This window comes from Pelophylax lessonae, assembly GCF_965119305.1.
Source record: "Pelophylax lessonae genome assembly, chromosome: 7".
NCBI lineage: Eukaryota > Metazoa > Chordata > Amphibia > Anura > Ranidae > Pelophylax > Pelophylax lessonae.
This window is the reverse complement of record NC_138774.1, coordinates 79,479,004-79,495,596: the sequence shown is the minus strand read 5'-3', so window position 1 is coordinate 79,495,596 and position 16,593 is coordinate 79,479,004. Positions and strand designations below refer to the sequence as shown.

The 16,593-nt window shown below is 42.7% G+C and overlaps 1 protein-coding gene across 1 annotated transcript in view; it reads right to left on the bottom strand.

Annotated features, from left to right (window-relative positions):
* The window catches only part of ACP7 (acid phosphatase 7, tartrate resistant (putative)), a 60,628-nt gene extending 45,043 nt beyond the window's left edge, over nucleotides 1-15,585 (bottom strand). Inside the window, exons 1-2 of the mRNA XM_082262643.1 lie at nucleotides 15,477-15,585; nucleotides 5,248-5,352 (exon numbers count right to left, since the gene is read on the bottom strand). Of these exons, the coding sequence (XP_082118769.1) occupies nucleotides 5,248-5,347 (100 nt within the window). The 5' untranslated portion in view covers nucleotides 5,348-5,352; nucleotides 15,477-15,585. The remainder of the gene's footprint in view (nucleotides 1-5,247; nucleotides 5,353-15,476) is intronic.
* Between the last annotated feature and the right edge of the window lie 1,008 nt (nucleotides 15,586-16,593).

Genomic DNA, 16,593 nt, shown 5'->3' with positions numbered 1-16,593 from the left:
GCTGTGTAGCGCACCCCCATAAGAGCCGCAAGTAAACTGGAATCTACCATCCTGCACAACCAGGCATACCGAATCTTCACAGGCACACTGAGTCATGGAACAGTCCATGACATTGGTTTTTTTTTTCCGTTTTATTGAGGGTAATAACTTAGATAGGGATGGGAGGTTATGGGATACCCATTTGACTTCAGGGACAACTCTTCCTATATACAGTCTCTACATACAGCTTCTCTTCTTCACTCCAGCACGCACTTTCTTGCAGAACCCGGCTGGAACACTGTGAATACCTGACAGTCACTAAATCAGATTAAAGCCATGACTCGTTATAGGCAGAAACCCGAGCCCCCTTAGATGTGTAGCAGAATTTCAGTGTCAAGCTTGCATCACTCCTGTGGCTACTGATTCCAGCACCACCTCTTCAGGCACTGCCAACCCACCTGGCTTCAGCTGCCCCTTTCACTAGCCCTCCAGGCTAACTTCTGCCACAGTCCTTCAAAGTGGCACTCACTAGCCCACCCGCCTGACTCTCAGGAGATCTCCCAGATGTGCCAACCTACTCCTGCTGTCCTCTCTCCATGCTCCTGAGTCTCCAGGAAAGGTTTCCTCCATGTGTTTTGGAAGGAATCTTCCAGCATCCGAGCTCCGGGCGCAAGGTCACCCCCCCTCCCCCAGACTAGGGGGCACCCTCAAGGGCCACTCACAGCCTCAAATAAAAATAAAACAAGAAAAAGAAAGAAGAACCGGAACTTCTTTTGATTATATATACGGTCAAATTAGTTTATCTTAGTTTATCGTTCAGTATATTATACACACGATATGCGTGGCTGGGTTGGCATAGCCACATATATATATATTTTTGAATATGTTGTAAGTCCACTATATACGGCTTTGGTTCCGGGTGGACTAAGATGGAGTATGATAGTCGGTAAAATGGGGTGGCCCAAGATGGCGGCGTTCCATTTCCGGTCTCCGTCATTTCCGGTCCGACGCAGGTGTTTATGATAATTTTAAATTGTGAATGATATATATAGTAGTACGTGTTCGTGACGCCCTCGCTTTTGAGAACGCTCTGATTGGCGGAGCGAAACGCGTCAAGCCGTCCGAACACGTAGTACGTCATTTCCGGCTGCAACCTCTTCCGGCTTCCGGCTTCCGGTTACACGGGTGGAACGCACGGCCATTCGTTTGGCGTCCCGTGGGTTTGCTAAAGGCGGATTGATTCTTCATGTATTGTAAGTGTATCTTTTTATTGCGTGGAAAATAAACTTTTAGAACATACTGCACGATGACGATGATTTTTATGATACTGGGGAGCATCACCTGGATATTTACCTGGATATAGAGGCACAGGAGATCTACAGCTTATATCTGTTGGTGATCCATAAGAGGCGGTTACCTTATACAACCAGTTTTAAGGCGATATTACTCTCAGCTTCTGGTGAGTGTGGGACCGAGAGGGGAGCACTAACTCACAAGGACTGAGCACCGGCACTTTATCCATATATCTTGAGCACGGAGCACTTATAGTAGCACAAGAGACTTGCACTTTATTCAGTTTGGAAGATATTTATTGTTATGAACTTTATATTTATAATTATTTTTGATATATGATATGTCACACATATGAGTTTATTTATAATATTTATGCTGTTATATTTAGTGTAACACTATATTTATATACACAGTTGCACAGTTATTTGCACGAGCACTTTATGATGATATTTATTTATTAGCACAACTGATGTTTATGGTTTCGGTTTAAGCAGCGCAGGTACTTAGTTTTTCAGTATTGTTTGAAAGGTACCACCTTTTCTACCTAGCAGCAGCTTATGTATTTAATTTATTGATTTATTACTGAGTAATTGGTTTTATTTATATTCACCGAACCGAGGTTTCCTAAGCGCAAGCCCCTCACACTCTAAGAAAAAGAAAGGATACTTCTAAAAAGTTTGTTTATTAGCCAATGTGGCAAATGTAACAATTAACAGCATCAGAATCCAAAGATCCATCAAAAAAACCCTCCCCCATAATCTACTCCACTCAAATGAAACACCCCTACCTAGCTCAAAATAACCCTGTGTGGCATCCCACACATAAAAAATCACTCCCGTGGGAGCTGGTGATAGATTCCCTTCAGAGCCCCCTCCTTTCTACTAACAAAGCCTGCAGGAATAACTCCACAATAAAGTACATTGAGAGACCAGCACCCCACCTTAAAAGCCACAATGGGTGAATGAAATGAGGTGCTGGACTTCTGCAAGGTCGGGACTAATACTAGATGAATATGGCATAAGACTGAACCAGTGCAGAGCTGAGTATAAAAAATTGAAAAGCAAAATCAAGTCCCGCAGACCGTATTAGGCAAACAAAACAGCATGGTGCAGTACAGTCCGTAACCAATGTGCAGCCACCAAATTCTTACAGAGTAATAGTACATTCAGGTAGTGTGTTCCCAATAAAAGTGTTATTTAGCCAAGTAGAAAATGGAATTAAGCACACTTAATAATATATCAGTCCACCAGTGGTATCACAACTTGTAGCAATCAGCGCAGCCTCCTCAGCACTCCACCTCCATTTTCCACCGACTGCACCTCCCTGGCATGACTTATGCCTATTTATGAGGTGGCCTGCCCCCTGCCAGCCTTTTACTGTGGATTGGCTGAGGCCTTCATAAATATTTAGAGCAGCCCCTCCTAACTTCTACCCACTGTGTCTAGAACATTCTCCAATGTCCCAGAGAACAGGGGGAGGTACCAGAGAGGCTGTTAGAATGAGTAACCCAGTCTTGAACTAAAGTAACCCTGACCCAGATTAAACAGCTCAGGCTTATCCCTGAGATAACTATGTTCTGCATATACTAACAGCAAACCTATACTACCTCTAGCACATTTCTTGAGGCTGCTACAACTTTATTGTGAGATGAACCATATCGTTGGAGGTCACTGAGCCACTAGTGGAAGCTATATATGAATAATTGCAAATGCATGCCATACAGACAAACCAGAACTTTCAGGTCACAGCACTGCCATAATACACACTAGTAGTTTTTTTTTTGTTTAACCCATGGCAGAACATTTTCAGTCATGCCCCTTCAACAGAAGCCGTTTTCTTTTGAACCCGTTGATGCCGCCCGACATTCGGCCAATGTGTACTAGGCTTAAGAGTAGGAATGGAGTTGGTGGATGGGGTATCTCTCAACCAGGGTAATTGATAGGAATAAAGACTCAGCCCTGCCTCACTCTATCCAAAACTAGGTGACACTCTAAACCAGCCTTTCTCAACCTTTTCAACACAGAGGAAATAATGTTCCGTTCTCGGGGAACCCCTGCTGCAAATTACTATATCTACAACTCATGATACAATATTGTGATGGTCAGTTGGAAGATTGCTCTGTACCCTTGTTGTCATTGGGGACAATTGCCCCCTTACAGATAGCTAAATACAGTATAGCAATGGTGTCAGTGGGAACTTACCTGGGAGGCAGAAATATCTCATTGCTCAACAAACCCCCGAGCAACTCTGGAGGAATCATAGGGTTCCATGGAACCCTGGTTGAGAAGCTCTGCTCTAAACCAACTTTGTTGATTGAAAATATATTATTTTAAAAGGTTGCCTGAAAAAAAGGCTCCTTATACTCACTCTTCCTGATGGACTTTCCTCACTCAGCTGCCTTCAATAGCTACATCTTCTGATAGAATATTCAGTATCTGAAACTTCCAGGTGTATCGAATGCCTGCATCCTCTGTTGCATGCTGTGGTTCCTCCCGCCAGCTGCTTTTGTTTCTACAGTTCATAGTAGTGATATGGGGCTGGTGGGGGGAACAACAGCACACAGTGGGGGATCGGGAATCTAACACTCCTAGATGTGTCAAATGCTGAAGATTCTGCCAAAAGATGTAACTCTTAAAGACTCAGGGCCCAGCAGCGAGATGAGAATAAACATAAAAAAAACTGTAATAGAGGACGCTAAAACTGATATATTCCTTCAGGGTGAGGGCACCCCCTTTAAAGTGAAGGTAAACTGGTACTAAACAGGGATTCCTCAGCAGAAGTATAGTCCTGAATGTACAGAGAGGCCAAAGAAAGTCTCTAGGTCCAGAAGGCTGGTGCTCAGCTCACTATGTCCTGAATACTGTGTTGCCGCCTGAAGTATCAGTCAGTTTCTGTACTTGGATTGCCTGTGTCCTGAATCCTTAGATTAGCTATCTGTAGAAATTCAGTAGGCTATGTCAGAGGTCCCCCAGTCCCAGGAGTCGGAACCCCAAAAAGTATTCTGTCAGCTGCAGTTAAACTCCAAGGGATGCAGCAGCCCTCAGGCTGGGTCTTACTCCCTCAAGAACATAAGACTTCTGTTCTGGGTCCCAGCCTATTTATACCCCTTTTAGCCCCTTACTGGATACTCACTCCACTGACCCGTGATTGGCTGAAGAAGCATTCATTTGCAGCCCAGGGTCTGCTTTCTTCCACCCACTATATCCCATAACTCAGTGGGATGTAGGGGAAAGTAACTGAGCCTGCACCAGCAGAACCCAGAACAGACAAACTTAAGGGGCTAATCCTTTGCATTGTGTATAAAGGCTGTTTGATCAACTTCTGTGTCCAAGCCTAAGATGGAGGTCAGCCACACCTCATAACCTTTGAGGCCACACCTTCTGACCTTTGGGGGCAGTCCCTAACCCTAGTTCTAAATCCAACCTTCATCAGTGTCTGTACTGGCAATAACCTTAACCGTCTAATCCTAATCCTAACTCAAATAACCTGATATACAGAGCCCGGGGACAGGCTGCACATGCTCAATTTGGTGTGTATTGCTAGAGGTTTTATTTTCTTGGGAGAGTGCATGTGATCAGCACAGAGCCAATCAGCACTGTCAAGCCATGTCCAGACAGAGCGTCAAGGGAGAATGAAAACTCCTCCTACAAGCTTTACTAGGAACTGATACAAGTCACAAGATTGTTATATACTGCTGATAAGAAAAGGTATTTAGCAGTTTATTTTTACTACAATAATTGCATTTCCATGTTCTGTGTACTGTGGGAGACCAGATATAGTAAATGCAGGTTCTGGGGTAGTGCAGTGGCGGCCCGTCCACTGGGGGCGGAGGGGCGATGCCCCCTTTATCCATGCATCCAACCCCCAAATCTACATGCAGGGCGCCAGATGCATGGATTCCAATGGGTTTTATTTAAGCACCTGATTAGAGCCCTAATAGGCTTCAAAAAATCCAGGTGTATGGATGGTACTTACCAGTGTAGGAAAGGTGAACCTGTTCAGGTTGGTAATGGTCTATGCTGGCACCGAAAACACATAATAATGTTGAACAGAGGAAAATAAAGGGCTTCCACATAGTGCCTGAAAAACAGATATATTACAATACATGGTAATCAGAGGTAAAAAAAAAATATCTAAAGAGCTCTGCCATTAGAAACAAAAGTAGAGCATGTGCTATTCTTTAAAGGGAACCTGTCAATTTTGAAATACAGCAGCTGCCATTGTTGACCGTTTTTTTTTTTTTTTTTTTTTGTGAAAACTACAGAGCTATCATCCTTGCCCTGTCTTTAATTCATGGTAAATCTATGACCTGGAACAAGCATAGGGTACAGGAATCTGCACTTTTAGGCTGGTTTCACATAGGTGATCTGTTCAGGTCCTCCTGTAAGTTTTTCAGGTGGATCGGATTGGACCAGCCACTGTTTTCTTTGGAGTGGGAGAATTCAGCAGACATCTGTAAGTTGACACCTTCTGGCATCCGATCCGATCCTATCCGCCGAAAAATATGAATGAGGGATCCATTCCCCATCCGTCCAGTGGATCAGATGACAGTCAAATGGACCAGGCAGGCGCTCTGTTTACATCCGATCCCACCATAGAGAATAGCAGACTGTGTCCGTGTCCGCTCTGCATAGTAGAGTGGACATGGACCTGTCATCCGTCAGTTCAGCAGGGATCAACCGAGATGCTTTTACGGAGTCTGCCCCGTGTGAAAGGGGCCTTAAAAGAAGGTCAGCTCCCATTTATTTTATTGTTGTAGTCTTCCACTCAGATATTACATTAGTGAGGTCTTAAACTCAATGTAATCACTAAGTCTAACCGTATATGTTTACCAAGGAAGATGATCTATGCCCCGCACTGCGATATCAACCACTCATTTATTTATTTCAATGAAGTCGTGTCATCTGCCACTGACGCGTTTTATTCTCAATTGAGCTTAGTGAGTAAGACGTCAGAGGGTGGAGGATAATGGAGTGCGTTGCATGTATTTTTTGGAATATTTTATTTAGTGATGATGAGCCTGCATGGTACCAGCACCCGGAGGTGGAGGGGCAATATTTCACAAAACTGGAGCTGGGCATTATGGAATTAAGGAAGCTGATCTACGTTGGCTTCTGCTTTTAATTTCCTTTTTTTGGACAAAATCAATCACAAAGCAAAAACCCATGTAATTAGGTTCTGGTGGAAGCAGCCTAATTCATGTGTAGAATAGTAGTTCTGGGGTGGTCAAATGAATCCGTATTGAAACTATTATGAATTCCCTGCCTGAAACTAATATCCGGTACTGTGGTGAATCCAGCAATGGCTGCTTACATCCCTGCCCAGTCACACAGGTGTTTAGCTTCCTGAGCTTGGAAAGCAGCTGCAGCAATCATTTACAATGCACATCAATGAGTAAACAGGAAGCTTTTTTGTATTTAGTTTGTTCTGTCTCGATGTTGGCTGTTTAGCCACAGAAGTAAAGTGTAACTGCACTGGGGTTTATTGAGTTCTTTTATGTAGCGCCAATAAATTCTGCAGCTCCATTTATTATCAGATTGACTTTAGCTGTCAGGAAGGAATATCTTAAAGTGGAACACCAGCAACACTTTTTCTTGTTAATTTACAGTGCATCCTGAAAGTATTCAAAGCGCTTCACTTTTTCCACATTTTTTTATGTTACTGCCTTATTCTAAAATGGATTAAATTCATTATTTTCCTCAAAATTCTACAAACAATACCCCATAATAACAATGTGAAAGAAGTTTGTTTGAATTTTTTTCAAATTTATTAAAAATAAAAAACGAAAAAAAAATCCCATGTACATAAGTTTTCACAGCCTTTGCCATGACACTCAAAATTGAGCTCAGGTGCATCCTGTTTTCACTGATCATCCTTGAGATGTTTCTTCAACTTGATTGGAGTCCACCTGTGGTAAATTCAGTTGATTGGACATGATACGGAAAGGCACACACCTGTCTAGATGAGGTCCCACAGTTAACAGTGCATGTCAGAGATCAAACCAAGCCATGATGTCCAAGGAATTGTCTATAGACCTCCTAAACAGTATTGTATGGAGGCACAGACCTGGGGAAGGGTACAGAAAAATTTCTGCAGCATTGAATGTCCAAATGAGCACAATGGCTTCCATCATCCGTAAATGGAAGAAGTTTGGAACCACTCTTCCAAGAGCGGGCCGCCTGGCCAAAGGGAGTAATCGGGGGAGAAGGGCATTAGTCAGGAAAGTGACCAAGAACCTGATGGTCACTCTGACAGAGCTCCAGCGTTTCTCTGTGGAAAGAGGAGAACCTTCCAGAAGAACAACCATCTCTTCAGCACTCCTCCAATCAGGCCTATGTAGTAGAGTGGCCAAACGGAAGCCACTCCTCAGTAAAAGGCACATTACAGCCGGCCTGGAGTTTGCCAAAAGGCACCTGAAGGACTCTCAGGCCATGTGAAACAAAACTCTCAGGTCTGATGAAACAATGATTGAACTCATTGGCCTGAATGGCAAGCGCCATGTCTTAAGAAAACCATGCACCACTCATCCCCTGGCCCATACCATCCCTACAGTGAAGCATGGTGGTGGCAGCATCATGGTGTGGGAATGTTTTTCAGCGGCAGGAACTGGGAGACTAGTCAGAATCGAGGGAAAGATAAATGCAGCAATGTACAGAGACATCCTTGATAAAAACTTGCTCCAGAGCACTCTAGACCTCAGACTGGGGCGAAGGTTCATCTTCCAATAGGACAACAACCTAAGCACACAGCCAAGATACCAAAGGAGTGGCTACATGGACAATGTCTATGAGTGACCCAGCCAGAGTGCAGACTTGAACCTGATTGAACATCTCTGGAGAGATCTGAAAATGGCTGTGCACCGACCCTCCCCATCCAACCTGATGGAGCTTGAGAGGTCCTGCAAAGAAGAATGGAAGAAACTGGGCAAAAATAGGTGTGCCAAGCATGTAGCATCATACTCAAAAAGACTTGAGGCTGTAATTGGTGCCAAAGGTGCTTCAACAAAGTATTTAACAAAGGCTGTGAATACTTACTGTATGTACAGTACATGTGTTTTTTTTTTTTCATTTTTTATTTTGAATAAATTTGCAAAGATTTCAAACAAACTTCTTTCACGTTTTCATTATTAGGTATTGTTTGTAGAATTTTGAGGAAAATAATAATCTAAATCCATTTTGGAATAAGGCTGTAACATAACAAAATGTGGAAAATGTGAAGCGCTGTGAATACTTTCCGAATGCACTGTAAATAAAGCAAGGAAGTGTGCCCTCAGTTTTTCAGTGCCCAATGTATCCCCAATGGGGAAATACCCGTCACTTCCTTTACAGGTCACTGCTTTCAGATTAGACAGAAAGTGAGGGGACCTATTTCCCAATAGGAACACAGACAATATCAGCTTAACCTTATGCAGCCGAATTGGAGTCAACAAGATAAGGTGTGGTGGAAATTGTGAAAATGCAAGGAACAGTCGAGGGGGGACAGTTTGGAGATCTGGGTTCCTTGGTTTGGGATCCCTGTCAGCAAAGGGCCACAGAATGAATATTAGGAAAATGGGGTAGGAAAGGGAAGATAGCTGGCAGAAATGGACAAGAGTATAGAGCCACCCATTTGCAATGGAATACTAAAAGGCCCTCCACATTTCCATATAAAGGCTGCCATACACAACCTGGACCAGCGTAACAATGTATATCCCATACCTGTGGGATTCCAGAAGCTGGAAATTACTCTAGTAGGCACCACTACTACAGTGGTCTCCGGCGTCTTGTGCCGAGTGGCTGCCCTGCTACATTGTGAACATAGTAGGTTCGCTGCTTGGCACAGGCGCCAGTCAGAGATTGCTTTGCATTTTCTCAATAAATACAAATCATTCTCTAATTGGACTAGGTGAAGAGGTGGGGGCGGTGATGTCTTACTCTCCACCTCATCCAATCAGAGAATGTAAAAATATCCATACCTGGAATTCTTCTTGAAAGTGGATGTAAACTGCTCTATTACATTGTCTTCCCACCTTTAAGTCTTCTGAAATAATTTAGGAGTAATTATTTCAGAAGACTTAAAGGTGGGAAGACAATGTAATAGAGCAGCACGAAATGCCAGCCGAATGCTTGGATGTATAGGGAGAGGTATAAGCAGTAGAAAGAGAGAAGTGCTTATGCCGCTGTACAGAACACTGGTGAGACCTCACTTGGAGTATTGTGCGCAGTACTGGAGGCCATATCTCCAGAAGGATATAGATACTCTAGAGAGAGTTCAGAGAAGAGCTACTAAACTAGTACATGGATTGCAGGAAAAAACTTACCAGGAAAGGTTAAAGGACCTTAACATGTATAGCTTGGAAGAAAGAAGAGACAGAGGGGATATGATAGAAACTTTTAAATACATAAAGGGAATCAACTCGGTAAAGGAGGAGAGCATATTTAAAAGAAGAAAAACTACCACAAGAGGACACCGTTTTAAACTAGAGGGGCAAAGGTTTAAAAGTAATATGAGGAAGTATTACTTTACTGAGAGAGTAGTGGATGCATGGAATAACCTTCCTGCAGAAGTGGTAGCTGCAAATACAGTGAAGGAGTTTAAGCATGCATGGGATAGGCATAAGGCTATCCTTCATATAAGATAGGGCCAGGGACTATTCATAGGATTCAGATATATTGGGCAGACTAGATGGGCCAAATGGTTCTTATCTGCCGACACATTCTATGTTTCTATGTTTCTAAACCCTCTCCACGACCCAATGAAGTGAATAGCCTCAGATGATACACAGAGATGAAAGAAATCTCCCTTCATAAGTTTTACATGCATATCTGCTGTCTTCAGCTTTCTACATTCTTCAGAATTCTAACGTGTTAGAATTTTTTCTTCCCATTCTAGCACTGGGTGTGGAGTCTTGGCATACACTGTTTGACAGCTGATTGGAGGAAAGGCACACACCCCCCTACACATAGGCAGAGGAAGAAAGGAATGTGCAGAGCTGTGCTGTGAATAGACTGGCTCTCTGTTAATCTATTTATAGCACCCACCCCGACACAAATTTTAGGTTGGTTTTATCTTGGTTGTCGGAGAACTTGTCAGAAGTTATCATACTGATAACAGAGGAAGGAAACAGCAGAAAGACACAAGACTTAGGGCTTTGGAGAGAGATAGATAAACACTACAGATATATGTGCCTAGGTCAAATTTCATAAATCGGGTCTACATCCACTTTAAAGTGATTGTGAAGGCTAAAGTTTTTTTACAAAGTGAGCAAGAAGATTTGACCACACTCCAGTTATGATTAAGTGGTTTTAAATAGTCAAATGCGTCAACTGTTTTTGGCTCATCTGTCGAGTTATGTCCAATTTATACAAGCAATAAAGAGAATCATTTTATCCTTCACTTGTTGGAGTGCGGTCAAATCTTCTTGCTCACTTTGGACTTGCCCACTGAGGGGTGGATTGCTCTCACCTGGAGCGGCGTATACCTCTTTTTTTGTAAAGATTTTTTGACTTCATGCATTCTATGCATGAAGGTAAAAAACCTTAAGTGAGCAGCTCCCCCATCAGCCCTCCTAATGCTTACCGAAGTATGATCTTGATCCAGCGATGTGCACAAGAGCCGAGGCTCTCCCAAGTCTCTCTCTCCTGATTACCTAAGATGCAGCAGCAGGAGCCAATCACAGCCAGTGTGTCTTACGGACGCAGAGAACCGGCTCAGGAGCGAGCACACACAAGTGTCCCCACAGCAAGCTTGCTATGGGGGCACTTGGCAAGGGGGAGGAGACCAGAGCGCTGGTGGGGGACATAAAAGAGGAGGATCGGGGCTGCTCTGTGCAAAAACCACTGGGGTGCTCAATTGATTAGGTGCCCAAGGTTGCCCCTGGTTGATAAGGAACATAGCAGTTACACATAGTTAACCTCTTTCGCTGCTGCCTCCTAGCCCTTTAAGAGCTTCTAAAAGCCAGGAGGCAGAGGCAGGCATTCGGGTCATGTGACGGCTGTGATTACCTGTCATAGCAGTCACCTAATCAGAAAGCTCCTGATTGCAAGTATGCATAAGGAGCTTTGTGTAGGTGTGTGATTCCTAAAGAACTTTTCAGTTCGGTTTAGCCATCATCCCGTGTGAAATTTTGCATATGGGGTTGGTGCCTCAGGTCAAAATTGGGACTTTATGGGCTTAGTATATATATTGATGAAAAGTATCAATTTTTCATAAAAAATAATTTATTATATGTATTGCCACATATAATATTTTACATAAACATTTCAATAACGTATTTCAAAAACCATATATAGTGTATGGGTTATAGACCCATTAGTGATTGTGAATAGTTAGGAAAGATAAGAAGAAGTGACAATGTGGTAGGGTGACAATCACTGTCTCTCTATTGTTCCACGCTTGGATAAAGCGTCGGATCCATAGGGAGGGTGTTCAGTGTCCTACGCGTTTCGGCCGTGAAGGCCTTTATCAAGGGAGGTATGTCACCACATCTGAAATATAGTAAGTCAATAGTTGAGTATATATTATTTGAACCAATCGGAATGTTTGTTTTCCTTTGGTCATATAATAAAGAACATACTTGTTAGGAAAAAGATTCTGCCTCTGGTTCCTGCCTCGAGTCCTTGTCTAATCACATAAGAATCGTGTTGCCGTTGCTGCTGGAGTATAAATGCGGGGAGTATAAGTTCCTTTTTAAATGTATGAAAGTTTTTAATGCATTTCACATATATTAAGTACTTACTTGATCAATTCATATATTTCTTTTGGCCAAGGGTGGGAAGATAATACTGTCCCGAGTCTGGTCCAATCTGAATTGAAGTGTAAGTGTGTTTTAGTTTTTTGTGCTATATATATTCACATTTAGTATCTCTGATTTTTTTCTCTCTGGTATTCCACTTACTTGTATGTACATGTATTTTCCAATAGTAGCCACCAGGTGGCGCTGTGGTATTGACGATCCCCTTCTATTCTATCTAAATAGATAGAGAGGGGACAGTATCAGTATATTTTTGTAAGTAATCCAGTACCAACAATGCTTGAGGGTAGCATTGGTGGTTACTTACATTTGGCTGGTAATAGGGTCCAAGGTGTTGTTCCAGGCAGCAGGGTCCGGGCGTCCTCACTATCCCTCAGGTCCGAGGGAAGTGGCGCCCTGTTTGATTCCCGGCCTTTTTATATGCCTCGGTGCGCATGCGCAGATGGGCGCAATGACGTTGCTTCCGGGTCTTCGGTGATGATGCGGCGCAGGTGCGCGCGCATCCTGTCACAATATTGCGAGGCTATTCAGAGCGGCCGCCGACACAGGAAAGGAGGCTAATCCCTGGGAGGGGATTTTGCAGTTAGGTTGGAATTACTGCTGGCCTCTTGTGACCCCGGTTATTGGGTAATACCGGGGTTACCTGTGCCGGATGTGAAGAGTAAGGAGGTGGCGATCACCCAGGGTTTTGGATCTTTTTCTACATTGAAATAAATGCAATATACAAAATAGAAATAAAAGTAAAATATATAATAAAAGTTTTACAGTTTTCTTTTTATGGCGAATCCGAGGATCGTCTTGACAATAATAATATATTTATATTTTTGCACAGCAATTGAATATTTGACAGGTAGGTATCGGATCAACTAGGGGGGAGCTTTCTATGGCACCAGTATGGGACCCCGATTTGAGCTGGGTACTATATATACCCCTGGTGTATGTAAAACCAGTTGGAGGTGGTGATAGTCAAATTTTTGTTTTTTTGCATTTATTTAGGCATCCATGATAGTTGGATTGGAGTGAGCGATTTTATTTCAAGTTTTTTCCAAGTTTTTTAGTCGGTTTTGCCCGATGAGAATCCTTCCAGGAATGGGCGATAGCTTGTGTTCTCGTTTAAGCCTGGTGGTTGGGCGGCATTCAATTTTTTGATCCATCTTAGTTCCATCTGGAGGAGGGTCTTATTCCATTGCATAAGGAGCTTTCTGGTCCCCACTGGTGAATGTGCTGGGAGCGTGTGCTTTCAGCACAGAAAAGTTTACATAGGGCTGCATATATGCGCCAAGTCGGCGGAAATGGTCAAATAACCTGACAGTTTGTGTATCTCTCAGGAACTCTATTGGTTCTCAGATCTGCACACCTGGACATTATAAATCTCTATTGGTTTTTCCTATATTTTACATTGTTAAAGTGAATGTAAAGTCTCTATTTTTTTTTTTTTTAAATACCAAACATGCTATACTTACCTCCTCTGTGCAGTTGGTTTTGCACAGATCCTCCTCTTTTCCAATCCCTCTTTGGCACTCCTGGCCCCTCCCTCCTGTTGAAAGCCCCCACAGCAAGCAGCTTGCTATGGGAGCACCTGAGCTGAGCTGTAGCTCCATGTGTCCATTCAGACACAGAGCTGCTATTTGGCCACGACCCTCTCTCTCATTATTGGCTAACTGACTTTGATTGAGAGCAGTGGGAGCCAATGGCGCAGATGCTGTGTCACAGCCAATCAGGAGGGAGAGTCCCAGACTCTGGATAGAGATGGACGTGGATAGAGATGGGGCTCAGGTAAGTATTAGGGGGTGCTGGGGTGGCTGCTACACACAGAAGGCATTTTATCCTAATGTATAGAATGCATTAAGATAAAAAAAACCTTCTGCCTTTACAACTCCTTTAGAGCGGAGTTCCCGCCTCTGAAAAAAAATGTAAAAGTCAAGCAGCTACAAATACTAATTAACTGATGACGCCATTGGTCATTAGGATGCCGGCAGCTAAAAAGTTTTATTGGTGCACTATGAAAACCTGTAACTAACAGGCAGCATTTATCCATATGCTGGCTTGTATGAATTTTTTAGGTATTTTGCCAAGGCACCCCTGAAAAAACTTTAACCACTTGCTAAACCGCCAGCAGTACAGAGATGAACACAGTGATCTTGTGTTCCTCCTATTTAGGACAATGAATCTCTGTGTTTATCTAGTGAGTCTCTCCCCCACACAGTTAGAAAACACCCCCTAGGGGCACACTTAACCCTTTGATTGCCCCTGGTGTTACCCCTTCCCTGCCCGTGTCTTGAGTACAGTAACAGTGCATATTCTTAGCACTGTTTACTGTAGTAATGTCACTGGTCCACTCAAAAAGTGTCAGTTAGGTGTCTGATCTGTCCGCCGCAATGTCGCAGTCCTGCTAAAAATCAGTAATCACTGCCATTACTAGTAAAAAAAAAAACTAATAAATACAAATGCCGTAAATGTATCCCCTAGTTTGTAGACATGATAACCTTTTCAAACCAATCAATATACACCTATTGGGATTTTTTTTTTACCAAAAATATGTAGCAGAATACATAATAGCCTAAAATGATGAAAAATGTTGATTTTCTTTTTTTAAATTATTGGCTGTGTTTTGAGCAGCAAGTAAAAAATACTGTTTTTTTTTTTTTTTGCTTTGTTTTTTTCAGAATTGTTGCTCTTTTTTTTGCTTATAGCGCAAAAAATAAAAACCGCAGAGTTGATCAAATACCACCAAAAGAAAGCTCTATTTGTGGGAAAAAAAGGACATCAATTTAGTTTGGGTACAGCGTCGCACGACCGCACAATTGTCAGTTAAATAAGTGCCGTATTGCAAAAAATGACCTGGTCATTAGGGGGTAAAACCTTTCGGTTCCGAAGTGATTAGTGCAGCCCAGGGTGCCTGGGAACCCTGGTTGAAAAAGGCTGACCTACAAGATAAAGCGTCTGCCGCAGTTATCATACATGCTGGCGTCTCAATAGATCCAAATTAACCTTCCTCAACTCAAAGTAGATGTAGTCTCCATGTATTGTCCCCTGGCTGGAGCTGGACCATAGGCGTGCGCACAGGGTGTGCCAGGTGTGCCTGGGCACACCCTAATCATCCTATGTGGCGCAGATTCCCCCTGTTTAGACCCTAAAAATATTGTAAAAAATAATAAAAATAAATACAACTAAAAAATAATAATAAAAAAAACTACAGTGACCATCCACTGCCCTACTGACAACAATCTCTGCCCGACTGACACTGTCAGTATATATATAAATATATATATATATATATATATATACACACATGCACACACACATATGTGTTTGAGCTTTGGGGTGCACACCCTAATGCAATAGGCTACGCACACCTATGAGCTGGACCCAGGGCATTCTGTATCCCAGCTGGGCTAAACACTCCGTCTCTGTCCTTCTGTACAGCATGATTATAAGCTATATCAGGATAAGCAAAGAGAAGACGACATACCTGAACTTTAGCTGCAGTCCTTATACAGTTGGCACACCAGATTTCTCAGCTCCTGTTTCTGCCAATGACAGCAGCACAAGACAAGGGGGGTGAAGACACAGCTTGGGCAAAACCGGAAACAAAACAAAGCAGACTTGCTCAGCAGGATTCAGAGTTAAACATGTCTGCCCTCTTGTGAATAAATCCAGCAATGCATGCCAAACCAGTGCATATTCTTCAATGGGAGGCTACGGTATTAAATGCAGATTATTATTATTATTATATAGGATTAATATAGCGCCGACAGTTTATGCATTGCTTTACGACTTAAGGGTAGACAGTACAAATACAATACACTTTAACCTCCCTGGCGGTATGATTGTTTCCGATTTTAGGTGCTGAAAGCGGTACCATTATTTTGCTAGTAATTATTAAAGACGAGCACCCCAAACCAACTATTTACATATGATTTTTTTTTACTGTGCGTTCTTCTTTATAACATCTTGGGTATGATAATGTTTGAAACACAAAATCATAAATTATAATATAATAAATAACTATAAATAAGTTAAAGTGCATATATATATATATACAGTAAAGGGAAAGAAAGTTGTGCACAAAAAAGGTGAAGCTAAAGGCTGCTAGTACAAAGTATATCAAACCCAAAAAAATGTAGAGATGGTACAGCGCCACTAAATAGATAACTAACTAATAAGAAGGTGAACCAAAGTCCATAAGTCCATAGGAGGGAAATTTCAGATGCTGGGAATATGACCGTGAATCCCACATCAATCTTGCAAGTAGAGTTTCAGGCAGAGAACACATAAACAATAAGGATGTAACCTTACCGGACAGTTGGACCCCCTGTTACGGAAGGTCAAACAGGCATGCGATATCCACCACCAGGGACAAAACTGCAACAGAATTCCTCTCCTATCGACCACAGACACTCCGGGTAACCATAGACCATGGATCCAGCGAACCTCACTGAACCCCAGGTGCACACAGGGGATGACCTCCAATGAGACAAATGGGGGCGTACATAGTGAAGTACATTCAAGTCTTTTATTGAATTAAAAGGTAAAAAACTCACAATTTAGCTGCTTGACACAGGCATGTTAAAAGTCATTGGCCGCGG